General features: G+C 40.8%; 1 protein-coding gene across 4 annotated transcripts in view; it reads left to right on the top strand.

The window, feature by feature from the left end:
- The window catches only part of TRIM37 (tripartite motif containing 37), a 171,627-nt gene that overhangs the window by 11,986 nt on the left and 133,128 nt on the right, over nt 1-26,513 (top strand). For all 4 annotated transcript variants that reach the window (XM_040336828.1, XM_040336830.1, XM_040336827.1 and 1 more), the window contains exons 3-9: nt 5,178-5,218; nt 7,896-8,012; nt 10,973-11,060; nt 16,784-16,906; nt 19,966-20,089; nt 20,599-20,666; nt 21,765-21,889. In XM_040336828.1, the coding sequence (XP_040192762.1) occupies nt 5,178-5,218; nt 7,896-8,012; nt 10,973-11,060; nt 16,784-16,906; nt 19,966-20,089; nt 20,599-20,666; nt 21,765-21,889 (686 nt within the window). The remainder of the gene's footprint in view (nt 1-5,177; nt 5,219-7,895; nt 8,013-10,972; nt 11,061-16,783; nt 16,907-19,965; nt 20,090-20,598; nt 20,667-21,764; nt 21,890-26,513) is intronic.

Below are 26,513 nucleotides of genomic sequence, written 5' to 3'. Positions count from 1 at the left end.
ATATTACAAAAACACACACATTGTACATTATTTACTACTGTAATATAGTGGATTTTACAAGCATTTTTAACTAGGGCTTATTTTCGGGGTAGGGCTTATATTGCAGCCATCCTGGAAAATAACGCTAGGTCTTTTTTTCAGGGTAGGTCTTATTTTTGGGGAAACAGGGTATATATATATATATGTGTGTGTGTGTGTGTGTATATGTATATATATGTATATATGTATATATGTGTATATATATATATATATATATATATATATATATATATATATATATATATATATATATATATATATATATATATATATATATATATATATATTACACATACACACTCCATATTTAATTTTATGCAAAACGGTCCTACATCCAAAAGCATTATCGATCACTGTCTTTCTCTAATTTGGAGTACTACCCTTGCAAAGCTTTGGGGAGGGTAATGTAGGTTCTCTTAAATAGACTCAATGGGAGAGTGCTTTGGATTCGGTGTACTTCGTGTCCACTCCCTTTAAGTTCTAAAAAATGGGCCTTCTGGAGAAACCTTTTTAGTAAATGTTGAAGAGATCATGGTGATCTCATACATACTGTATTCTCTGACCTTGCCCTAAGCTTCTCAGATATTGGGCCACGGCCATCAACATGTGGTGTTGGTGTGTGTGTGTGTGTGTGTGGTTTTTTTTTTTTTATAACCAAAGTCCGATTGTTTCCCAAACCCTGTTTATCAGACCACACCAAAGTGGTTATTTTTGGAGTCCTGTTTCAAGCTAGGACACATGTATTGCAATATTGGAAGCAGCCACACTTTGCGCTATGAGCGTATTTTCCAACATGGGATGCTCTTCTAAATTTTAAAAATTATGGGGGCATAGGCTGGCTTCACCTTTTTCGTCACCTATAGATCTTTTATTGGACAGAATTCTGTGATGTGTTTAGTATTTTCTTTACACTTGACACCAGCAGCAACTGTTTATTATATGGGTTGGTATTGTAGCAATTGTATGGTTTCTTCTTGTCCATACCTTGTAACCTAAGATGTCTCTGTATTGAATACTCTGTTTATAGGGAAGATTATGTAACCACTCAATGATGTAACAATACTCCTGAAGCCTGTAATAAACTTTATCTGATTAAAGGAAAATAAACTCCCAGTAAGTAAGGAAGTTTTTAGAGGGATGGCAGTGTCTGAAATTTGGGGGGGGGGGGGGGGGGGGGAGAGGATAGAAATGTCCTTGTCAAACAATCAGCACAGTGTACTTTTAAACATTTTGCCACCAATTTCAGAATCTGCAGCAATAATTCCACAGCACAGGGATTAAAGAGGAATTTCACCCTCTTCCCCCTCCCTCTCCATTATCTATCTATCTCTCTATCTATCTATCTATCTATTTTATTTCTCCCGGCGTACCTGATGCTGAGCTGGCCACACTTCAGATACTCACCCACACAGATGATCCAGCGCTGTCCTGCTGAATTCCTCTTCTCTGTAGCTGCTGCTGAGTCCTGCACCACCATGTTTATCTGTGACGTCATTTGAAGGCTGTGACGGCTTTTCTTGGTCCTGGCACAGCCTACCGATGACGCACCTCTGGACTCTCCTCCCTCCTCCATTAGTGAATAGAGTGATGTGCGGTGCCCCCTGGGATCTGCATGTCACATACCAGGAGGTGCTAGGGGCACTGATGGTTGTTTTTGCCTAGGCAAAAAAAGTGGAAGTTCCTCTTTAATGACAAATGGGGACATGTAACAACTATAAAGTTGGTGTTATCCCAATTTGGTTGCATAAATGAAAGTACTCTTTAACCCATTTTGTACCCAAATGTATTTTAATGGCAGATCGGCGGCCCTTCATTTATCCCTGTGCAATTAAAAGCTGACACTTGATAATTAGCTGTTGGGTGGCTGATTTGCCAGGTGATCGCACTGTACCTAACCAATCCTAGAGGCTGGGTACCATGTGGTGTTTGTGATTGTTAATTCCAACAATTACATGGTACTGTTTATTGTTCTAATCCTTCTACTTCCCCTAACTGTGTAATTATCAGTGGAGATGGAATGAACAGACCAGCAAACTCTTTTTTCCTTCCTTTTTTCCTGTTAATAACGGCCAAAGAATGATGTAAACCTCATTTGGGTACAGTTTTGCATGCCACAATAATTGTCAAACTATCACAGTGTTTAAGGGGTATTATAGGCTGGTATTCAAGTGGTTAAGGTCTGTCTTGGCCTTTATTTTCCCAAGTCTGTTGGCAGGTTTTTGGTTGTCATGATGTTACCCTCCCCTTATTTACTGCTTAGGGACTTCCTCACTGTTATGATTTAAAGACCTGTGTTCTGTACTGTACGATAAAACTGGGGTTTTCCTTATTGTACATCACCGAACACAGAGTTGGGCCATTATTCCTTTCTGGGTTATATGCCATCTCTAGGTGAATAGACACTGGTAGACTAAAGTCTTAGACCGGAAGTTTGTCCCTAAATAACCCCTTCCATACAGGAATTGCCTCACTTTTTTTTTTACCAGTGTCTACAAGATCCTTCACCACGACGAGGTGCTGTTGCGTTCTATTCCATCCTTCTTGCCAAAGGTGGCCTTTCATTTGAATCAGGACATTGTTCTGCCTTCTTTTCTTTTTTCTCTCTGCCTCATTCGAGTGGAAGAGAGGTGACTGCATTCCTTGGATGTACTGGCAGTCAGTTTGTCTAGATCTGAGGATCAGACTTTTTTTTTTTTTTTTTTTTACCAGAAAGACCTAAGAAGGGGCAGGCAGCTTCCATTGCCCATTGGGTCCACCAATTCATCATTCAGGCCTATGGTCTGAAACATAAGGCTCCTCCCTTTTTAGGGTGAGAGCACATTCTACTAGGGTTGTGGGATCCTCCTGGGCTTTATGCCATCAGGTATCTGGGGCTCGGATTTGTAAACCTGCCACCTGGTCTTTAGTGCATACGTTAAGAAGATTTTATCAGGTGGATGTTGGAGCAGCCGAGGATTCGGCTTTCGGCCGTACTTTACTGCAAGCTGCTGTATAGAGGCTAATGGCTCTTTTTATGTTAGGGTGTCACCCTCCCCTTAAGGCTTTTGCTCTGGGACATCCCAGTAAGTAAGGAATAATAGCCTAACTCTGTGTCCCATGAAGTACAATAAAGAAAAATTTTTTTTTTTTTTTTTTTCATCATACTTGCGTGTAAAATCATTTTCTTTGAATACATGGGTACAGGTATCCCTCCATTTTTTTTTTTTTGGTCGCTCCATCACTGAATTAATTCCTGTATGGGAGGGGTTATAGAGGGGCAGACTTTCTGTCTAAGACTTTGGTCTACCAGTGTCCATTCACCTAGAGATGGTGTATAACCCAATAAGTAAGGAATAATAGCCTAACTCTGTGTTTACTCAAAGAAAAAGGATTTTACAGGCAAGTATGACAAAAAAAAAATGCGTAGAATCCTTTTGTTGGAGGACCATAATAAACACATGATCCCTCCCCTCTGTAACTTTGGTCCCAACATTGCTTGCTAGAAAACCCAGGCTTGCATGGTAGGCGGGGTTAGTTGAATGTGTGTTTAAAGCTTGGAATTACTTTGCCAGTGTCCATATACCTGAAGGTGTAACATATACAGTGGATATCTATCAGCATGACACATCTTAACATGGCAATATTTGCTCACTCGTCTTTGCAAAAACACTCTAAATCTGTTAGTATGCAAGAGCATTTCCTGTGCACAGCCCTCTTCCGGTCACCCCACAGATTTACAATCTAATTTATGGCTGGGCAAATCCAAAAATCTTTTTCTGGTGAAGCCATTTCTTTGTTGATTTGGATGTATGCTTTTTGTTTTATTGTCATTCTGAAAGATGAAATTCCTCTTCATGTTCAGCTTTCTAGCAGTAGCCTGAAGGTTTTGTGACTGGTATTTGGAACTGTTCATAATTCTCTCTACCTTGACTAAGGCCCCTGTTCGAGTTGAAGGGGGAAAAAACAGCCCAAAAGCATGATGCTGCCACCACCATGCTTCACGGTCGGTGTGGTGTTCTTTTGGTGATGCACAGTGTTTTTGCGCCAAACATATCTTTTGGAATTATGGCCAAAAAGTTCAACCTTGGTTTCATCAGACCAGAACACATTTTCCAACTTGCCTTTGGGAGACTTCAGATGTGTGTTTGCAAAATTAAGCCGGGCTTGGATGTTTTTCTTAAAAGGATTCTGTCTTGCCACTCTACCCCATAGTCCGGACATATACAGCCAGTACTTGCCAGATATTCCTGCATCTCCTTTTAATGCTGTTGTAGACCTCTTGGCAGCCTCCCTGACCATTTTTCTCCTTGTCTTTTCACCTATTTTGGAGGGATGTCCAGTTCTTTTTGTAATGTGACTATTTGGCTATATTTCTCAACTTGATGATGACTGTCTTCACTATGTTCCATGCTATATCTAATGCCTTGGAAATTCTTGTGTACCCTTCCCCTAACTGATACCTTTTAACAATGAGATCCCTCTGATGCTTTGGAAGCTCTCTGTGGACCATGGCTTTTGCTGTAGGATGCGACTAAGAAAATGTCAGGAAAGACCTACTACAACAGCTGAATTTTATTTGGGGTTTAATCAGAGGCACTTTAAATGATGACAGGTGTGTACTGACTTCTATTTAACACAAGTTTTGATTGTGATTGCTTAATTCTGAACACAGCTACACCCGCAGTTATAAGAGAGTAGGCAACCACATTATTTAATTTTTTTTATTTCTCTCCACCTAAAAGATTTCAGTTTGTTGTTCAACTGAGTTGTACAGTTTTATATGTCACATTAAGCATCCCAAAGTCGCCAAAAGTAGTACAGAAACTACTTTTGGGAATTGGTGCGTGGCTGCAAAGTCGGCTTCGCACTGTTTCGGACGGTGCAATTGCTGGCGATTTAACATGTCAATTCGCTTCAGGGCTAAAGGTGGGAAAAAGTTCTGAAATGATTTACCTTTTTGTCTTATATTATTTATTACATTTTTTAACAGAAACCTGACATTTTAACAACTGTGCGTAGACTTTTTATATCCACTGTAACTCATCTCATCTGATTTTGAAGACCTGTGTCCTGTACTGTACTCAAAGAAAAAGATTTTACATTTATGTAAAAAACGAACAAAAAAACCCCAAAACTTTTTTTTTTTTTTTTATTTGCAGAGATGGCTGACTGAACAAAGAGCTCAGTGTCCACACTGCAGGTAAGTAAAGGTTGTATTTCAAGTTTGTGAAGGTTTTCATTTATCAAGCATATAGCATAGATAGTAGTTGGTCACATTCAATTGGACCTGTTCAGTAATCGTGAAGACCTTTTGCTGCATATCTAAGCAGTTTCTTCAGGTTTCTTATGAGTCCTTATGAAAGTTCAGATTTATGTATACAGAGTTGCCTGGTTGCTGTGTATATGCTTTTCTTGACCAATAACGGATCTGTTCTTACTTTTTTTTAATGAGTATCTACACCCTCCGCCCCAAACACAAATTGGATATATTGCCGACCTTTCTACCTAAATATTTATCTGGTAATCCTGCACATAACACACTTCCTATACTAGAGTTGCTACACTTACTCGCTAGACTGCTCTCCTGATTTGGACTACTAACCTACTTCCATTCCATCTTTGTTACTTGCGGAATTTGTTATTTACAGAATGATTCAAAGCCAGATAGAATTATTTGATTTCAGGTCACGTGACAAGGACATTTTTTCTTTTTTGTTCTTAAAAAAAAAAAAAAAAAAATTGCCAGTTTCCTGTGCTTGCTGCTTATGATGGTATACGGAATAACTTTCTGTCCCATTGTTGGAGTATGACTTGACTCTTTTCATATCCAACACGATTTTTACCTAGAAAAGTGAGAGGTCCCCAGCATGCACCCTGTTCACTCACTAGTGACTGCACCCTAGGAGACACCTTTTTATCATTTGTGTCCACACGCACACACGGGTTGATTCTTTAAAACTGGAGAGTGATAAATCTGCTGCAGCTGTGCATGGTAGCCAGTCACCTTCTAACTTCAGCTTGTTTAAGTAAGTCTTGGGGGGGGAAAAAAGAACAAAAGCTGGTTGGTTTCTATGCAGAGTTGCCACCAGGTTTTGCACTCTCCAATTTTAGTAAACCAACCACACTCTGCAGTATCATTATGTTTGCTGGCAACTATGATATAAAAGGATTTATGAACTTGTACAAGTAAAAAAAGTAAATGGGGACAAAAGTAGTTCTATCCTGTTAAGTTACATTACCTTTTTGGCATAAAGGAGGGTCAAAGCTCTTTTGGGTCACTGGAGTGAACTTAGTTCTGCGGTCCTGTGACCTGTATTCAGCCGTCACCAGGATAAACTCCACTGTTGGCTTACGTCACTGAGCTGGTCCAGACTCTGGAGAGATCTCGACTTTAATGTTGGGATTCATCCAGATGCTTAACTGGTCAGCAGCCTCCTTCACAACCCAGTGCTCCAGTGAGAGCTGGAGGGCCAAATCAGAGAGCTGGTGACAGATAATTATTGGCTCTCTGTTCGCTGAAGACCAAGAACTGTGCCACCAGTGGTCTTTGATTGCTCAGTTCTTGGAGGCAGCAGGGGACAGATACAGCAATGCTGCATCTACCTAGGCGAGTGTGTTGGTTTATTTTTTTTGATTAATTCTTTATTTTAAGATGTCTCACGACAAATACAGAAACCATTTGAAATGCGTGTCAACAGATAACACAGAATCAGAAAGTCACATCATTTGGAATACATTTGCTGTCATGAATGGCATGCGGAGTATGCAAATAATTTCACAGGAAACCTGGCACTAGAGTCTCTGTACCCAATGTGGTTTTTGCACAGTAAACATTGTCAGTAAAAAAAAATATGAAAGACAGAAAACGTGTGCTGTGGAGAAGGGGGGGAAAAGAAGGAAGAGAGGAGTAGGACCCGAAGGGGTCCACTCATACTGCCATCCTTCCAGTTACAGGAGGCCCATCAGTACAGTCTCAATTTTGGGTAGATTAATTCAACAAGGCCTTGTACTCTTCAAATTCGTGCCCGTAGAACCTTTTTTTGAGCATTTTATCACAGAGGCATTTCTGTGGCCATCAGGTCCTCCATCTTGTTGATATCTGAAACTTTTCTCAACCAGACGGTTCTGGGTGGTGCCTGTTTCCAAAAGAGTGGGATGCAGCTCTTTGCTGCGATAATCAGAAAAGGCAAGATGGACCACCTGTAAGCCTTGCCGGAAAAACAGTGGTGATGCAAAAGCGCAGGGTCCTTCGGTAAGTCGCGGCCAGTAAATCTTTGGGTTATGCGATGGCCTTCCATCCAAAAGGAGTGCAATAGATGGCAGGCCCAGAAAATATGGGGAAGGGAGCCAGTCTGCTCTCCACATCTCCAGCAAAGAACCGAGCATTGTGGTAACATCTTATTAATCTTAGCAGGTATATGATACCACCGGGTCAAGCTCTTAAAACCAGATTCCTGGTGTTTAGCACGCGCCAAGGTTTTGTAGCAAAACAAGAGAATTCTTTCCACCAGTTTGTCTGTAAAGCTCAGCCCTAAGTCTCGTTCCCATTTGGAAATATATGGCAGTCGGAGGTGGGGACACCAGCAATTGATAAGTCGGAGTGGTTTTATTTATTTTTTAATTCCCGTACTTCTCTTTTAAATAGAATGTTCTACTACAATGGTAGCATAAGTCTTTTTTTTTTTTTTTTTTCTTGTGCCACATAATTCTTTTCTAGGTAAAGTATACCCTGAAAGTGTTCCAGTGTTAAAATGGTCACACATTCATTGAAAAAAAAACAATAATGGCTTTTCATATTGTTAATGTTTTCCCACGATTTGTAAATTGTACTATACAATTGTCACATCACATTTATTAAAATGTAATTTTCCTTCCAGGGCTCCATTGCAACTAAGGGAATTGGTTAACTGTAGGTGGGCAGAAGAGGTTACTCAACGGTTGGACACACTCCAGTTGTGCAGTCTTAACAAACATGAGGAAAACGAGAAGGATAAGTATGTGTAAAATAATTCTTTCCCATGTGGCATCTAGTGTCAGCAATCTTTATGTTTTTGATTTAAACTAGTGAAGTAAAAGCAAAGAAGCTGTGCTAATATCCCATAGATATGCAATCGAAAGTTATTAGAGATTTTATTGGAGTAACAACAATTTAGGTCCTATTCGCACTTCACGAGAAACTATAAACTAAGAATATTGTGTTATGGTGGGTGCCTAATGCTATTTAGATTTGTAGCCATAAATAATAACCTAGGATGACACTCCTTGCAGTCATTTCTAGTTCTGTAATGCTGCAATAAGTGTGCTCCTTTTTTTTGTGCTCTTTGTATGAGAGTTCCTATTGAGATGCTTGTTGGCTATAGCACTAAAAATAGTGCCTGCAAAGCGCCCTGAAAGAGCCTTTCCTTTCACTCCAATGTGAAAGCCGAGGGCTTTCACACTAAAGTGGTGCACTGGCAGGATGTAAAAAAAGTCCTGCTAGCCGCATCTTTGAGGCGCTGTAGGAGCGGTGTATACACCACTCCTACAGCGCCCCCTGCCCTTTAAAATCAACGGGCAGCGCCGCTGAACCGCTGGCAAGGTGCTTTGCTGACGGACTTTAACCTTTTTTCGGCCGCTAGCGGGGGTTAAATGCGTCCTCCCGCTAGGGTCCGAATAGCACCGCAAAAACGCTTCAGCCCCAGAAGATTTTGCCCCCTTAATGACCAGATCACTTTTTACAATTTTGGCACTGCGTCGCTTTTGATGACAATTGCGTGGTCGTGCGATGTTGTACCCAAACATTTTACGTCCTTTTTTCCCCACTAATAGCTTTCTTTTGGTGGTATTTGATCACCTCCTGCGGTTTTTATTTTTTGCTCTCTAAACAAAAGAACAGCGACAATTTTGGAAAAAAACGCTACCTTTTACTTTTTGCTATAATAAATATCCCACATTTTTATTAAAAAAAAAAATGGTTTACACACCAGATCCCGGTTCTGGCTGCGTTCCGAGCAGACGCGTGTGTCTGGTGGTTATCGTGCCCTCCGGGCACTCGCATCGGCTCCGGGGTCGAGTGCCTCTGGCAGCGTGTGCCCCTAGTGGCCTCAGGGCGAAGCGGTGTAACATAACGTCGTCTTGCCCAGCCGTGCCATGCTGATGCAGTAAAACTGTGGCGGCAAGTGGTTAAAGTGGATGTAAACCTGATTCATTAAATTTAACCTGGGCACATATATCGGTAGTATTTTTACTTATCTCTCTCCAAAGCCCTAATTCCCGTGACTTCCTGCGGTTTTGTTCTTCTGTTATCGACATTAAAACGTCTGACAAGTTCTCAGACAGTGATAAAAACAGCTGGGGGTTGGGTGCTATAAATGGCTTAGCAGAGAGCTTGTCTTGTCACAGCACAGTTTTGCAAGTATCCTCATTCTTCTGCCAATGTGGAGGTGCCTTTCCCTTCAATCAGCTATCACACAGTGTATGCCAGGAATCAACTCTTACTGCTGAATGAGGAAGTAAAAATTCTAACACAATGTTAGAATTCTAAAGTGTGTGTGTGTGTGTGTGTGTATATGTGTGTGTATATATATATATATATATATATATATGTGTGTGTATATATATATATATATATATATATATATATATATATATATATATATATATATATATATATATTAGCAAGCTGAAGATATGCATGTAAAACTTATGTAGGGAGATTTGTTTTATCAGGTTGTTCAATTCACTGGTTATAGGAGAGGGTTTACATCCACTTTTTTTAAACTATAGGTATGGATTCAAATTGGGTCGGTGAGGTGTTTGTGATGGGTCACCACATGACCCTTTAGTAAATGTAGCCTTGCTCGTCCCAAGTGTGAAATCCGTGATGATATAGCTAACTTTTTCTATGTATGTTTCAGATTGTATGCTACTGAGACAATGCCCAAGAAATATGCTGTTAATGTATGACAGCGTGTTAAATTTTCTGGGGTTAGTGCGTAATAAATTTCCTGCCCGTGATACTATTTCCCCTCTAAAAACATTGTGAAACGCACTGATTTGATGGCACATATGTATGGGGGACAAGAGCAAGCTTATAGGACATGTATGATGTATCTGCAAAGTTTTATATGACTATTTGTTGTTTTTCTTTGTTTTGGTTTTGTCTCTATTGTGGCAATAATTCTCTTTTTTGGGTTAGTGTGGTAGCAACGTTATTATGTGTGTCTTTAGATCAAAAAGTACCCATGCTCTAGACCGGTAGCAATTGCGTCTTTTTGTTTTCAAACCTATCACTGAACTTTTTTCCTGACCGAGTTGATGTATGTTAAAAAAAAAAGTTCTTGCCCGTCACATTATGGTGATCTCAGGTCATCCTCTTGCAATTAATATCTCCATTTGCTTAGAGAAACTTGGGTCCTGTGCTCAACCCCCCCCCCCCTCATTTACCCAAATATATTTGGTGCCCTGTATAGTATATTTGAAGTACAGTATTATTATTATTATTATTATTATTGTGGAACTATACTGCATCTGAGCACCACAAACATAAAATGCTGTTTCATTTGTTTTTAATATTTAACTCCCCGATCCATGTCTCCATGCTTTATTTCATTGTGAAATCGCAGAAAAAAAATCCTTTTCCCTCACAGAAATCGCACTTTGTTCACTAGTTTATATATTTTCATAACTGTAATCATTAAATCCACATTTTAAACATTTCCATTTGTAAGAATCTTACTTTATTGGGTATAAAATAATACAATAATAAGACACATCTATAGACCCTATGGAAATGAAACTGATGCATGAATGCCACCCAAAAATGTATACTAAAAAACTCACTTTCCGGTTAGGATATTATCAACAGATGTAGTTAACTGCTTCCTGCTTAGGCTGTCGGATAAATACCAGTTTGCAGAACACATAATAGCGTATTAATGCATAAATATAAACTTGTCTTAATGTGTCATTTCAGATGTGAGAATCATCATGAAAAGCTCAGTGTATTTTGCTGGACTTGTAAAATATGTATCTGTCACCAGTGTGCTCTCTGGGGTGGAATGGTGAGTAAGCCTACATATAGTTACTCAAATTTTTACTTTTTCAATTGACTTTTATATTGGTGACTAGTATAGTGCTGGTAACACTACAGTTATGTTCCTTTTTGTTTGTGTAAAAAATATTTCATATTTTTGTAAAACTGTCATTGAAGAAGCAGTGGGTCTAGTCTGGGAATAACAGAGCTGGACAGTTTATTAATTAACTATAGGCAAAACTTTTTTTGTTTCCATTTTTGGATAGCGTGAAGGAGGGTTATAACCACTTTGTTTGTTTTTTACCATCTTTGACCCACTTGGGAGATTTACCTTCATGTCCTGTTCTGTAGAAAAAACAGTAAGTGAGAGGAAATCCACAATTAAGGAAAACCCCTGGGAACCTCTAGGTTACCAAAACTGGTGTCCCATTGAAAGATTTCCCCCTCTTACCCAAAATTTGATCGTTTTTTTTTTTTTTTTTTTCCCAGTGATAATGATAAACAGGACAAATGGAGAGGGTGAATCTCCCTAACGGAGGTACAGACCGCAATGGAAAGCTTTGACAGGTGTTCTAATCCATCTCCACATACAGAGATGGCATGGCTGAATTTGCATCGCATTTGGACCAAACTCGCACAGGACCCTTTTTGTTTTGTCCGGAGCAAAATCGGATTTTAACTTCCAATTCCTGTTCAAATTTGCAGCGTGCACTGCGATATGCCAACTGATTTAGCGGTGTCATTAACTTTTAATTGACACTCCCAGCAGTTTACATAGGGCAGTGTGGACTGCCGCCGGGAGACATGCGATGCGGCGTAGTAGATTTGCAGGGTCCCTGCATCGCAGCAGTGTGAACCGAGCCTAAGACCCACTGAAGTAGTTTTTCATCCCTCTCTAATCTTGTAACTGGTTGTTTTTCAAGTATAGTAGGTGAAAAAAAAACAATCTTCTTTTTAAAATGATCTGTCATTTATCTTTGAATGTGTCATTTGAGTAAATGTTCAACGATAATGCATGTTGAAATTTGGAGGGAAAAGAGTGTAATTCCCAAATTTCGTTAAACGCTTTTTCACCTTAAAGGGTAAGTTTACCTTAACAGAAAATCTGTAAGGTGAAGTTGCACTCGTCCCACGACCCCCCTCCCCCCGCTGTCAGGAATCAACGATTTACCAGTCTGGGGATTTAAAATCCTCCTGGCTTTCTCTGCTTTCCTCCAGCTTTGACAGGACAGGATGTAGACTGTTTCCGATTGGTCAGGGAGAGGTACGAATAGGATGTTAAGCCGCAGGGATTTTGAATCCCTGGATCAGTGAAGCACGTCCCAGTGTCTGACTGCAAGGGATCGCAGGACACTGGTACGGTGGGATCGCGGGATGGGGACCGAGTCCAGTTTAAGTTCACCTGATTTTCTGTAAAGGTCAAAAAAAAATTATTTATTTTAATGTATTTTCTGCATAAGGAAAAAACACCCTCTACCTTTTTCTAAGCTCCCCTGTCTTAAGCACTTACCTGGCTCCATGTCACTGCTCCCCTCACTTCCTGTCAAAAGAGCAGATAAGTGACTTTTCTATGCAATATCTCTGCACAGTGCAGCTAAATATAAATATATATTTTTTTATTAACAAAATAAAAAATTGTATCACTTTTAAGATTATTTTTTTTGTTGATAAGTTGGTGTTTATTGTATTTTGAAATACTCCTATTAGACTCCAGAACTGAAGCCACCAATAGCATAAATCTTTAAAGCTTCACAAAAGTCTGTAAATATCTAGCCCCTTCCCATCCGGGCCTATTCTGGTACTTCGCTCCTACATGTAAAAATCTTTTATTTTTTTCCTTGAAAGTTACTCAGAACCCCCAAACATTATACAAGGTTTTTTCTTTTTTTTAAGCAGAGACCCTAGGGAATAAAATATATCTATACATGTATAATTCTGTGCTTGGGTGTAAAATATGGCTACTGCCTCCTCTAGAAACTTTATTGCGTAAAGTAGAGTGCAATATAAATATAAAGAGGTAGGTGGCGCTGCCAAGAAATTTAGTAATATGTTGACCAAAGCAATCTTGAAAGTGTGCAGGTGCAAATTGTTACCAAGACTCCAAATGTTCCTATTGTGCCAAAAACGTCATCAATAAAAATAAAGAATAAAAAGTGTTTTTCCAAAACGGCAATGGTGCTATGTGCCAAAATATTCATTTGTAAACAGAATAAAGTGCTAATAAGGAAGTGTGTGTGTATGTGTATATATATATATATGTGTGTGTGTGTGTGTGTGTGTGTGTGTGTGTGTGTGTGTGTGTGTGTATATGTATGTATATAATATGTTTATGTATGTGTGTGTATATGTGTGTGTGTGTGTGTGTGTGTGTGTGTGTGTGTGTGTGTGTGTGTGTGTGTGTGTGTGTGTGTGTGTGTGTGTGTGTATATATATATATATATATATATATATATATATATATATATATATATATATATATATATATATATATATATATATATATATATATATATATTATAAAATCTCTATCTCGTAGGAGTGCACTAAATGTTCTCACAGCATTATTCCATCTATCTAATTGCTTAGTTAGAATAACATTATCCACGGGAGGACAAATGGACTAAATGAACGTCCATGCCCCCAGTGGTGAAGGTGGGGAACTTCCAGACACGTTCACCCACTATATGACATCCATATATTAAAGCGGGGGTTCACCCAAAAAACACATTTTTAACATTGGATACAGGCGAGTTGTTAGAAGCACAATCTGGTGTTTTTTTTTTTTTTTTTTTAATCCTTGCCGTACATACCGTTTTATAGATATGTTCTCCGCAGCTTCCGGGTATAATCTGCGGGACTGGGCATTCCTAATTGATTGACAGGCTTCCGACCGTCGCATACAGCGCGTCACGAGTTGCCGAAAGAAGCCGGGCTGCGAGTCGGCTCTATACGGCGCCTGCGCACCGACGTTCGGCTTCTTTCGGCAACTCGTGCCGCGCTGTATGCGATGGTCGGAAGCCTGTCAATCAATTAGGAACGCCCAGTCCCGCAGATTATACCCGGAAGCCGCGGAGAACATCTATCTCTAAAATGGTATGTACTGCAATGATTTAAAAAAAAAAAAAACCCGATTGTGCTTCTAACAACTCGCCTGAATCTAATGTTAAAAATTATTTTTTTGGGTGAACCCCCGCTTTAACTTGTAAAACTGAGAATTATATGCTATTGTTGCTAGCTACCAACATCTTCATCCATAAACAAAATAATAAAGTGCTAGTAAAGGAAATGTGTATAAAATGTAACAAAAAAATATATATGCAATATCCTATAATGGTCCAAAGTGACTTGTGCAATCAATGTCCATAAACGTGACTCTCCAAAGTGACTATATACGTCAAATTAGTCGCAAGCTTCTGATGATGAAATGCATCTTGGCAGGCGATCGCGTCACTTATGGTACATCCGGTTTCCTGTATCTGGTCTGTGGAAAGCCATCCCAGATCTGTTGATTTCCCTCTCCATCCATCCACATGCTGATATCTTGTGATTTAACATAATATGGAAGAGGTCCCTGCATTGGATACCTGGAACAAAGGCTGATCTGACTACATACGTTTTACTCTTGTAGGGGTGCAGCTGGTGAGTGTGGAACCAAGAGTGGAGCACGAGTGTTGATCATTTTCTGCACAGAAGTTGTGACTAATTTGTGGAGAGTCATGTTTATAGACATTGATTGCACAAACCAATTTGGACTATTATAAGATATTGTGTGTGTGTGTATATGTATGTATATATATGTGTGTGTATATGTGTATATATATATATATATATATATTATTATTGTGTTGCTTTTTATATACATATTTCCTTTTACTAGCACTTTATGATTCTGTTTATGGATGAAGATTTTGGTACATAGCAACAATTGCATATAATTCTCATAGCTGGAATAATGCTGTGAGAGCTCTTAGTGCACTCCTGTGAGATTTCCTTATTAGCACTTTATTCTGTTTATGGATGAAGATTTTGGCACATAGCACTATTTACAGTTTTGAAAAACACTTTTCATTCTTTATTTTAATTGATGAAGTTTTTGGCACAATAGGATTATTTGGAGTCTTTGTAACAATTTGCACTTGCTCACTTTTTCATGATTGCTTTAAAGTCTTTTGGCAGCGCCACCTACCTCTTTATATTTTTATATTGCCTAGGGAATAAAATGGCGGTCCTTTTCATGTCGCACGGTATTTGCGCAGTGATTTTTCGAACGCTTTTTTTTTTTTTTTAATACGTTTTCATGAATTAAAAAAATAATAGTAAAGTTAGCCCAATTTTTTTTTTTTTGTATAAGTTGAAAGATGATGTTACGCTGGGTAAATGGATACCTAACATGTCGCGCTTTAAAATTAAATCGCTGACTAAAAAATATGATATCTGGATGATGCCTGTAGCTGCAGGCATCATCCAGATATCCCCACACAAAGTCCAGGATGTCATATGGAAGGCCTACGTGCGGAAAGTGCTAGATTAGTGAGCTAGTTGTGCAGAGGTGGTCCGTGGTTTATCTTTTAAGGTTTCAGGAGACCAAAAACATGAAAAGGGCTTCCTTGGTAGGGAGGTGTAAGAAGGATGATGTGGGAGATGTCTTCGGTCAATCGTAAGTGCATTTTTAGTTAAATTTTAAGTTCACATCAGTCCGAAATGCAGTTTTATGTCGCGTACACACGATCGGTCAATCCGATGAGAACGGTCTGATAGACCGTTTTCATCAGACCAAACCGATCGTGTGTAGGCCCCATCGGTTATTTACCCATAGGTTAAAAAAAAGCAATCTTGTTTTAAATTTAATCGATGGATACTTAACCGATAGAAAAAAAACTATTGTAGGCACGTCCATCGGTTAAAAATCCACGCATGCTCAGAATCAAGTCGACGCATGCTTGGAAGCATTGAACTTTTTTCAGCACGTCGTTGTGTTTTACGCCACCGCGTTCTGACACGATAGTTTTTTTAACCAATGGTGTGTAGGCATGACTGACCATCAGTCAGCTTCATCAGTTAACCGATGAAAACGGTCCATCAGACCGTTCTCATCGGATGGCCGGATCGTGTGAACAGGGCTTAAGGGTTTTCTGGCCCACTTTACTAAAAAGAAAAGCAAACAAAAGAAAGTTCCAACATAGTTGCCCACTCTGGGTTTTCTCCAGCAAGCAGTTAACTCAAAACAGACAAGCCACCTGGCTAGACACCTATAGGCATGAATACCTTGCTATGGACAAGGATGGCCATATTGTGTCCATGGAGTCTGTACCGCAATACATTTTTGTTTGTGTATAAAAGTACATGGGTACATTTTTTTTTTTTTTTTTTTTTTTTTTTTTTTTCTTTTTTTTTTCTTTTTTTCTTCTTTAATGAACATTTCGGCAAATTTCAGCAGTAAACAAACGGCTTCTTCCTTTTTTGTTGGATAAGGGTGTGCTAATTGGAACATTACCATGTACAATCTCAATGGTTTTGAATGCCGATTCTGTTGTGGTTTAGAGTAGGAGGTCACTGTGTACCAATTTTGTTGCCATTCTTCCTTGTCTTTTACTGCACTGCAGGTGTTTCTCCCATTTGTAAACGTAAATGTGGCTTGCGTGATTATTGGAGTTATTTAGTTGTAAATAAATAATGGCTATCAATTTGGGAGAGAGTTGTGTGAAGCCAATTTTTTTTTTTTTATGCATTAAATTAATTTTTTTCTTTTAGCATGGAGGGCATACGTTCAAACCGCTTGCGGAAATTTATGAGCAGCATGTCACAAAAGTAAATGAAGAGGTAGCCAAACTTCGCCGGCGGCTAATGGAACTCATTAGTCTTGTGCAAGAAGTGGTAAGATTTCATTATGCAGCAATACAATTTTACTATTGGTGGCTGAACATCTATCACGTACAGTGAGCAGACTGTATAATTAAGTCCATCCCTTTTTTACATTTAAAAAAATAAATTAAACATCACAGTAATTCAGTGAGCTACCGTATTAAGCAATCTACTAAGTAACCAATTGACAAAGTTGTTTCTTCCAAAGGATGTTTTTTTTTTTCTTCTTTGCAGTCAGTTAAAATGAAAAATATTATAGGTAGTCACGTTGTCCCAAAGTTGTCTCTGCTTGCATCTTTTGATGAATATTCTCTATGGTAATTACCTTTTGGGTAACCTATATTTACATCAGTTTGTTATCCTCCATTTATCATGTATAAGTGTGTGGCATTTTGTTTAGAAGCTTTTTTTTTAGACTGTTTTTACTGAATTGTCTTTTGGCTTGCACTTTTGCAGTGTAGCCTCTCCAAAACAAATATAAACAAAAGGGCTCTAAAGGAGTGATATGTGTGTGTGTGTATATGTGTGTGTGTATATATATATATATATATATATATATATATATAGTTCATTAAAGTGTCTCTCGGACTCCCTGTATATGAAATGCATATATATCGGTATGCTTTTCGCAAAAGTGGTGGCAAAGGCTTGGCCGGCGGTTTGATCTCCTTTTTTTTCCACTTGAAGCAAAATAGCAGATTTATTCAAGTGGATATGTACCTCTGTGTGTTGTGCTAAACAATACTTTGGATAGGAGGAATCGCTCAAATAGTAACTTGTCCTTGTCCAAATCTGCGATTCAATCCTCTTAAAGCACCACACACAGATGATAGTTATCCTACTCTGTCCCTCTCACCTGCCCACTTTAGCAACGCTCTTCTACTTGGCAGAATCAAAGGACGTATATTGTCTACTCAACAATACATTTGCATTCAGAATAAAAAAACAATTTGTTCTCCTAAATTGGAATTCCAAGACAACAAACAAAAAACACATAAAATGGAAACCTTTCTCTCTGAGCAGATGGAAGAAACACAAAACTATCAAACTCCCTCGGTCTGGGACTCCATGCAAGATCTCACCTCGTGGAGTTTCAATGATCAGGAGAATGGTCAGGAATCGGCCCAGAACTACACCAGAGAATCTTGTCAATGATCTCAAGGTAACTCTGGCCATTGTTGCTAAGAAAACAATGGGTAACACACTACGCCCTGAAGGACTGAAATTCTGCAGCACCCGCGAGGCCCCCCAGCTCAAGAAAGCACATGTACAGGCCCGCCTGAAGTTTGCTATTGAACATCTGAATGATTCACAGGAGAACTGGGTTAAAGTTTCTGGTTGGGTGGGGCCAAAATCAAGCTCTTTGGCATCAACTCAACTCACCATATTTGGAGGAGGAGGAATGCTGCCTATGACCCCAAGAACACCATCCCCATCGTCAAACATGGAGGTGGAAAAATTATGCTTTAGTTTTTTTTTTTTTCTGCTATGGGGACAGGACAACTTCACTGCATCAAAGGGACGATGGACAGGGCCATGTATCTTCAAATCTTGGGTGAGATCCTCCTTCCTTCAGCCGGGGGATTTAAAATGAGTCGTAGATGGGTATTCCAGCATGACAATGACCCAAAAAACAAAGGAGTGGCTCAAGAAGTACATTTTGCTGGTCAAAGACCAGGCCACTTTTTGCGATTCTGCCCTGCATGACTTTAACTGACAATTGCACGGTTGTGCGACGTGGCTCCCAAACAAAATGTATGTCTTTTTTTCCACAAATGGAGCTTTCTTTTGGTGGTATTTGATCACCTCTGCGTTTTTTTTTTTAATTTGTTTGCGCTATAAACAATAGAGTGACAATTTTGAAAAAAAGTGCAATATTTTTTGCTGTAATAAATATCCCCCAAAAATATATATATAAAAAAAAAACATTTTTTTCCCTCAGTTTAGGCCGATACGTATTCTTCTACATATTTTTGGTAAAAAAAATCGCAATCAGCGTTTATTGATAAGTTTTGCGCAAAAGTTATAGCGTCTACAAAATAGGGGATCGTTTTATGGCATTTTTTATTATTAATTTTTTTTTTAACTAGTAATGCGATTTTTATCGTGACTGCGACATCATGGCAGCCACGTCGGACACTTTTGACACCATGTTGGGAACATTCTCATTTTTACAGCGATCAGTGCTATAAAAAGGCACTGGTTACTGTAAAAATGACACTGGCAGTGAAGGGATTAACCACTAGGTGGCGCTGTAGGGGTTAAGTGTGACCCGGTGAGTGATTCTTGCTGTAGGGGGGATGGGCTGTGTGTGACATGACACTGATCTCCACTCTGATGGCGCGTAGATCGGTGTCATTGTCACTAGGCAGAGCGGGGATCGAGTCCGTGGGACCCGCGGTTTATGCTCACAGAGCTCGCAGCAGGGTCGCGAGCGCAACCACACGGCGGCATCTTAAAGGGGAAGTACCTGTACTCCCATATGCCTGTCCATGCCATTCTGTCGACGTAAATAGACGCGCGACAGTCCTTAAGCGGTTATGGTCCTGGAGTGGCCTAGCCAGTCTCCAGACCTTAATCCCATGGAAAATATGTGGAGGGAGCTGAAAGCTTCGAGTTTCCAAACATCAGCCTCGAAACCTTAATGACTTGGAGAGGATCTGCAGAGAGGAGTGGATCAAAATCCCTCCTGAGATGTGTGCAAACCTGGTGGCCAACTACAAGAAACGTCTGACCCCTGTGATTGCCAGCAAGAGTTTTGTCACCAAGTACTAAGTCATGTTTTGCAAAGGGGTCAAATACTCATTTCACTCATTACAATGCAAATCAATGTATAACTTTTTTGAAATGTGTTTTTTTTTTTTTTTTTTCTGTCTCTCACTGTTAAAATAAACCTACCGTTAAAATTAGACGGATCATTTCTTTGTTCGTGGGCAAACGTTCATATGTACAAGATTAGTTTCAGCTTTGTAAGATTTGTTAAATAAACAGTATGCACAAGCCTTTGTAAATTTGTCGTGTGTTATCTTAAATAACTAAAAATCATATTCTTAAAATGATTTGTGTTTTAGGAGCGAAACGTTGAGGCTGTACGAGGCGCTAAGGATGAACGTGTTAGGGAGATCCGGAATGCTGTGGAGATGATGATTGCCAGATTGGATACCCAGCTTAAGAACAAGCTTATTACACTTATGGGTACTTGGTGAAAAGCTTATACTTATGGTGCTGCCCTAAGCTAAAAAGGAAGATGTATATGATCCTGCTGGTACTCAGGAATGGGGTGTGGCATGAAATGTTACCATCCAGTAGTATACTTAAATTACAGCTCTCCCAGTCCAGTCTGTTAACAGGTGTGAGATGGCCTCAGCCTTACACCACTCCACGAGCCTCGCCCTCTGACATGTTTCGCCCCTGGGGCAACGGGTAGAGAAATACAACTTATGTGGGAGACTTCATCTGTGTAACCTAAGGCTTATCTCTTCAGTAGACATTTTTAGAGTTTACAACCACTTTAACAGTTTTTTTTTTTTTTTTTTTTTTTTTTTTTTTAGATTGTCTGTGCATATACATTTGTAGTAGCATTTACTTTTTAGTGATTTATAAAGGGCAGATTCTGGCTTTCAGAAGTTTAAAAGCATAAATAAAATACAATCAGCATGATGTTTGTGTATTGCAGAATTCAACTTTGCCGCTTTACTTTTTAGGTCAGAAGACTTCTCTCACTCAGGAAACAGAGCTTCTTGAATCACTTTTACAAGAAGTAGAACATCAGGTACATAACCATTGAGCATTTATTTAAATGTATTATATTTTATGAAGCTAAGGTTTACTTTTGTGAGCTTCTGTTTTGTACCATTTTCAATATGCAATTAAAAAATGGTATTAACCCACAACAAAAAAAATGTTAATCTTTATTATGAAACAGAAGCCATATACATTGGACAGCAACACACAACCTGTAGTGTAAAATACAGTTGGACAAGGTACTCCTGATAGATGTGTATCTATCTCATGCAAATAAGAGTAACATATGTCCAAATTGAGTACCATGCACCAAAGCTTTCTCTGTTAAATTTGCCATGATGCATCACACCACCTTTTTACCCCCCCCCCGGCCACCCATGTGAAAGAGGAATTGCAGTGGTATGTGCCAACATACACTACAATAGTTAAAATGCAATGTTTTGTTGTGAGAACTGAAAAAGGCCACATACCCAATAGTGAGGCTTTTGGGACCCATTTTTGTATTTTAATTTAATACTTTTATAAAAAATACTTTATTTTAATCTTCTAGTACAGAACAAAGGCATGATATGCGTAGACCATGGGTTATAGGCTGATACTTTGAGTTGATTGGACACTGGTAAAGCTTTTGAGGACATGCCCTCTATAATCTTACTTCGTCCCATGGACCTCTTCTCCCGTAAGGAGAAATAACTTTTAGCAGAACTAGTTTGTTATTGACTTGTTGCCGATCCTCCTCTCTCCACATGCTGTACTGATCGGTGCGAGGAGAGGGGAGCAGATTAACTGAAAAGGCATTGGTTTGTTGACAACTGATCACTCCGTCATTGGATGCGATTGATTATGTGGTAAAGAGCTGCCGTCATTTGCCCTTTATCCCTATCCGTGACGCGCCGGGTCTGGAAGACGCGACTGTCACGGACATTCCCGGGTGCGCGCCATTCTGGGAGGACATCTCTGTACTCCCTCCCAGAATTATCTGACCGCACTGTATTAGTCATTCGGCCATGGCCCAGTGGGTAAGTGTTTTTAAAGAAAAAAATAAATAAATCTTAAAACAACTTTTATATTTTAAATATTTCCACATAATTTGTTTATGGTTGTTGTTATTATTTTTGTTTTTCAGCTTCGTTCTTGTAGTAAGAGTGAGCTTATCTCCAAAAGTCCGGAGATTCTTATGATGTTCCAGCAAGTTCATAGGAAACCCATGGCTTCTTTTGTTACTACACCGGTTCCACCAGATTTTACCAGGTTACTTCTATTTTAATGGTTTAATTATAAAGTAATAGTTCTAAGTATGTACTATAATTGTCTAGAAATTGATCATGCCTTGTTTTATGTTGGTTGCAGTATTTTTGAGGGAGAGAAGCTATATTTAGTACTAGAGCTGTTGTGTCTAATACGTGGCCTGTCAGCCCTCATGTGCAGGCTGTTGAGCACTAGGTAAGCACAGCTGGAACGATTCCTCATGTGCTAGCTGTATCCTAGCAACAGCGCACTTAAAATGTAAGCTAGAGGTCGACCGATATGGGTTTTTCTCTGGCCGATGCCGATATTTCGAAATTGGGGCGGCCGATGGCCGATATTTTAGGCCGATTTTATTTTTTTATTTTTTTTCATTATCTCAGAAAATCTAGGGTGGGGAGGAGGTTATTTTTTAGGGTGGGGAGGTGGAGTGCAGCCTATCATTGTCCATCAGTGCCCACCAATGCAGCTCACCAGTGCAGCCTATCGGTGTCCATCAGTGCCACCTCATTAGTGTCCACCAGTTCGGCCTGTCAGTGCAACCTCATCAGTGCCTACCAGTTCAGCCCATTAGTGCCACCTCATTAGTGCCCACCAGTGCAGCCCATCAGTGCCACCTCATAATTATTAAAGAAAAAAATACAATCTTGGTCATTTTAAGGAGGGGGGGATACAGAGAGGTGGCTGTGGAGGAGGGGGGTACACCCTCTGTACCCGCCTCCTCTACAGCCACCTCTCTGTACCCGCCTCCTCTACAGCCACCTCTCTCTGTACCCGCCTCCTCTACAGCCACCTCTCTCTGTACCCGCCTCCTCTACAGCCACCTCTCTCTGTACCCGCCTCCTCTACAGCCATGTGTTGTGGAGAGGGGTGGGTGGAGTTGCGTTGTGGAGAGGGGTGGGTGGTGCTGGGCGTCGGTGGGGATGCGTTGTGGAGAGGGGTGGGTGGGAATGCGTTGTGGAGAGGGATGCATGGTGCTGGGCGTGGGTGGAGATGTGTTGTGGAAAGGGATGGATGGTGCAGGGGATGCGTTGGAGAGGGATGGATGGTGCTGGGTGGGGATGAAGATGATTGCGTTGCATTGTGAAGATGGATGAGGATGACTCTGTGTGGGGATGAGAGTTACATTGTGAAGAGGATCTCCACAATGTAACTCTCATATCCACCCAGAGTCGTCCTAATCCATTTTATCAATGCCGGCCTCAGCCAGGTTTCCCTTTTCTGTTAAAAACTTTTTTTTTATTTTTATTTTTTTTATGTAAAACAAAGAAAAGTCACCAGGCAATGGTAATACATAAAGCATTAATAACAGTAGCAGTGAGTACATAAGATCTCATACATTTAACACAGTGAGGTGATTATCCATGCAGAGATATAATCACAAGAAAACAATAAACAAGTGGTACAAAAGCATATAATTCAAATCCGAAGTCAATTGGGCAGTAATACTTGAGAGTACCATAATCCCCCGCTACAGGGAGTATGCGGATTGGGAACTATACAAGTAACAGGTAGGTGGTAGAAGAGATGGAAATGAGTTCCCATGCCAGGGCAAAAGGGAAGACCCTCACCGCTGCACCAGAGAGCCCAAGACAGAGGGGGAAGGGAGGGGGGGGGAGAGAGAGAGACAGGGCCTCACAGCGCCCAACACAGGGAGAGTCATGGCCAGAGCTGCACCCTAGAGAGTCCCCACATGGCTCCCATATCAGTCAATCACATTACTAAAGGACAACTAGGCACTCCCGACACTCCACCCACATAAGCCAACTCCAGTTGCTCCTCACGCACCCATGCCGCCCAGACCTTATCAAACTTCCCTGGGCAATTACGACCCAGATACGTGAGTTTATACAGAGGAAGGGCCGCATTAATTAAAGCTCTCCACTGCTGTACCCAGGGGGGAGAGGCCTCCTTCCACCGTATCAAGATTGCCTTCCTAGCATAAAAGGCTGCATAAAAAACAAAGTGTTTCTTGGAGTGAGTACCATTCAGTGTATCAACTATCTCCAAAAGCAATGGCAAAGGGTCACAGGGCAAGCTTAACGTACTAACCGATCTAATGACAGTCACTATCCCCTGCCAGAAAGATTGTATCACAGGACAGGACCAGACAACATGAAACAAATATCCCTCCTCCTCACCACATCGGGGGCCGACAGGACTTCGTTGCGGATATATTTTAGCCAGGCGCTGGGGCCAGAAATAAGCTCTATGTAAAAATTTGACCTGAATAAACCTATCCCTGGCAGAAACCACCAGGGAGAGATACTGCTGAATCCCCTCCTCCCAGTCCTCATCAGCCAGCGTCGGGATATCCGCCTGCCAAACCGAAAACAGCTGAGAGACCTTGGAGGTGTCCAAACCCACCAAAAGAGAGTACAGGGCAGACGAGGGCTTAGTCTCGTCCTCCGCACCCAGCAGGCGTTCGACCCCTGTAGTCTCCAGCACCAATAGTCCAGTGAACTGAGACCTGAAGGCGTGGTGCAGCTGGAGGTACCTAAAAAAAAAAAAAAACCTGGTTTGGCAGTCCCCTCTGCTTCAACTCATCAAAGGTAAGGAGTTGATGGGACAAAGGGCAGCCCTGCCTAGTACCCCTGTGGAGGCGAAATGGTGGGGAAAGAATTGACCCTGTGCGGACCCTAGCAGTGGGCGACCTGTACAGGGCCTGCACCCACAATATAAACCTCGGACCAAAGCCGAACCGACGCAGGAACTCCCAGAGATAATTCAGGTTTCCCTTTTAAAAAGGAGTTTAAATAAAGTCTGCAGGGGGGGGGGGGGGGCACAGTAACACACACTCAATTTTTGTGACTTGCCCTCCATCCATGCTGCTTCCTGGTATTTATCTGCATGCACCTGATAGGGCTAGGTGCATGCAGATTGGCTGGTCAGCTCATCGGCGTCTATCACAAAAAAAATACAAGCAGCCAGCATGCTCCCTTCAGCAGGGAAGGAAGAGAAGCTTAGCTAGTGCTGGCCACGATCTCCTGCTGGGTGGAGTTACTAGTCAGGCAGCAGAGGCTCGGGCTTGTCTCATGCTAATGATGTTATTGTTCTTCTGCTACAGCTCGCCGGGGGAGGGGCAGTGCGGTGCCAGTGAAACTTTTTCTCCTTCTCTTCTACAGTGGCCGGCTGCCGTCCAGGTAAAGGTACATTTCACATGCTGCGGGTGCGGGACCCTGGTCAGTACTGCTGGCGGCCCAGAATCGGCCTAGCTTCCACAATAATCGGCCAATGCCGATTACTTAAACATGGACAAATATCGGCCGATATATCGGTCGACCTCTAATGTAAGCAAAGGTTGCCAGTGCGTGGACTGCCTACCTGACAAAAGCATATTTTTCCTCTACCATGTCATAATTATTGCGAACATACAAGGGAATAAAGAGGACCTGGAGGCATTGGATTAGGCTGTGAAAGATTTTTCTCCCCTACAATATTTTACAATTGAAGCTGGAACTTCACGTAATAAGCTTGCAATAGTAGACGTGCTCAAATCTGCTGTGCCCAAAAGCTGCGGCTTTGCCACACCCAGTTTTTTTCTTGTCGCCTTACCCCTTTGGGTACAAAGATTTGTTAACTCTAAAGTAATTCCCCTTTCAAGAACCAAATCCTATGTGATGCATGCGCAGGTCGTGCTGTGCCACCCTCAATGCTTTCCCATGTCAAATCCACCAAAATCTGCCCATGGGCAGTAAAATTTGTAGAATGCTCTGAACAATCACTAGTCCCAGGGAGTAGTTGTGCAAGTACCTTCACAATGCAGGTTCAAAGGGTTTTATTCAAGCTTATTTTTACGTTGCCAAAGCCCAGTGGAGGTATTTGTCCTGTTCTGGATCTCAAATCCCTCAATTTCCTTCAAATTCCAAAAATTTCCAAGGAATCCGCAAGGTCAGTTGCTGCCTTCCTGACAGTTCATGGCCCTAGCTTTGATTTTTTGTCTGCATCTTGGTTTCCACCAAAGTGTTGGTACCTAGCTTTGGCCCTGTTCCATCCCCTTTGTGGTGTTCTTTGATGCCCTAAAATTGTAGGAAGAATTAGCACAGGTTTCTGTCAGAGGGGGGTCTTGACTGTTCAGAAGTTGCAAGGTTGATCCTGAACCTTCAGACGTTGTTGCAGGAAAAGACTCCTCATTTTCAGTATCTAGGCTTGGGTAAGCTTCAGACTTCTGGTCTGAGGCTTGAACTTCAAGCCTAGGGGGGTCATCTGACTTCATTTTGGCATGAATTTTTAGCCTGATGATAGCCTCTTTCTAGACCCTTTTTATTGACCAGTTTCTTTACAGGCCTTTACTTCACTGTTTTGTAGTCATGAGACAAGTCAATCAGGTCCCTGAAAGATCTTCATAAGTGCCAACCTGCCGGTCTGCTGGAGACGCCTAGGGCACCGTGTTGATACAAAGGATTTAAAGGTGAAGTAATGGGCTAATAGAAAAAAATGTACCTACATACTGATGCTGCAGCTATCCCAGGGTGACTCTAAGCCTGAAAACTGAACGATCACATGTCCCGTTGATTACTTAGTCCTTGGTCAGGCTTTTCTCTGCTCCTGCAGCTCTCACTGAAGCATTGGGCTGGAGAGAAGGTGGGCGCAGCTGGCTCCGTCTTTTAACTGTGTGCTGTGAGGCTGA

This window comes from Rana temporaria, chromosome 2, assembly GCF_905171775.1.
Source record: "Rana temporaria chromosome 2, aRanTem1.1, whole genome shotgun sequence".
Taxonomy (NCBI): Eukaryota; Metazoa; Chordata; class Amphibia; order Anura; family Ranidae; genus Rana; species Rana temporaria.
Note: the sequence above shows the minus strand (reverse complement) of the source record. Positions and strands in the feature narration are given on the sequence as shown.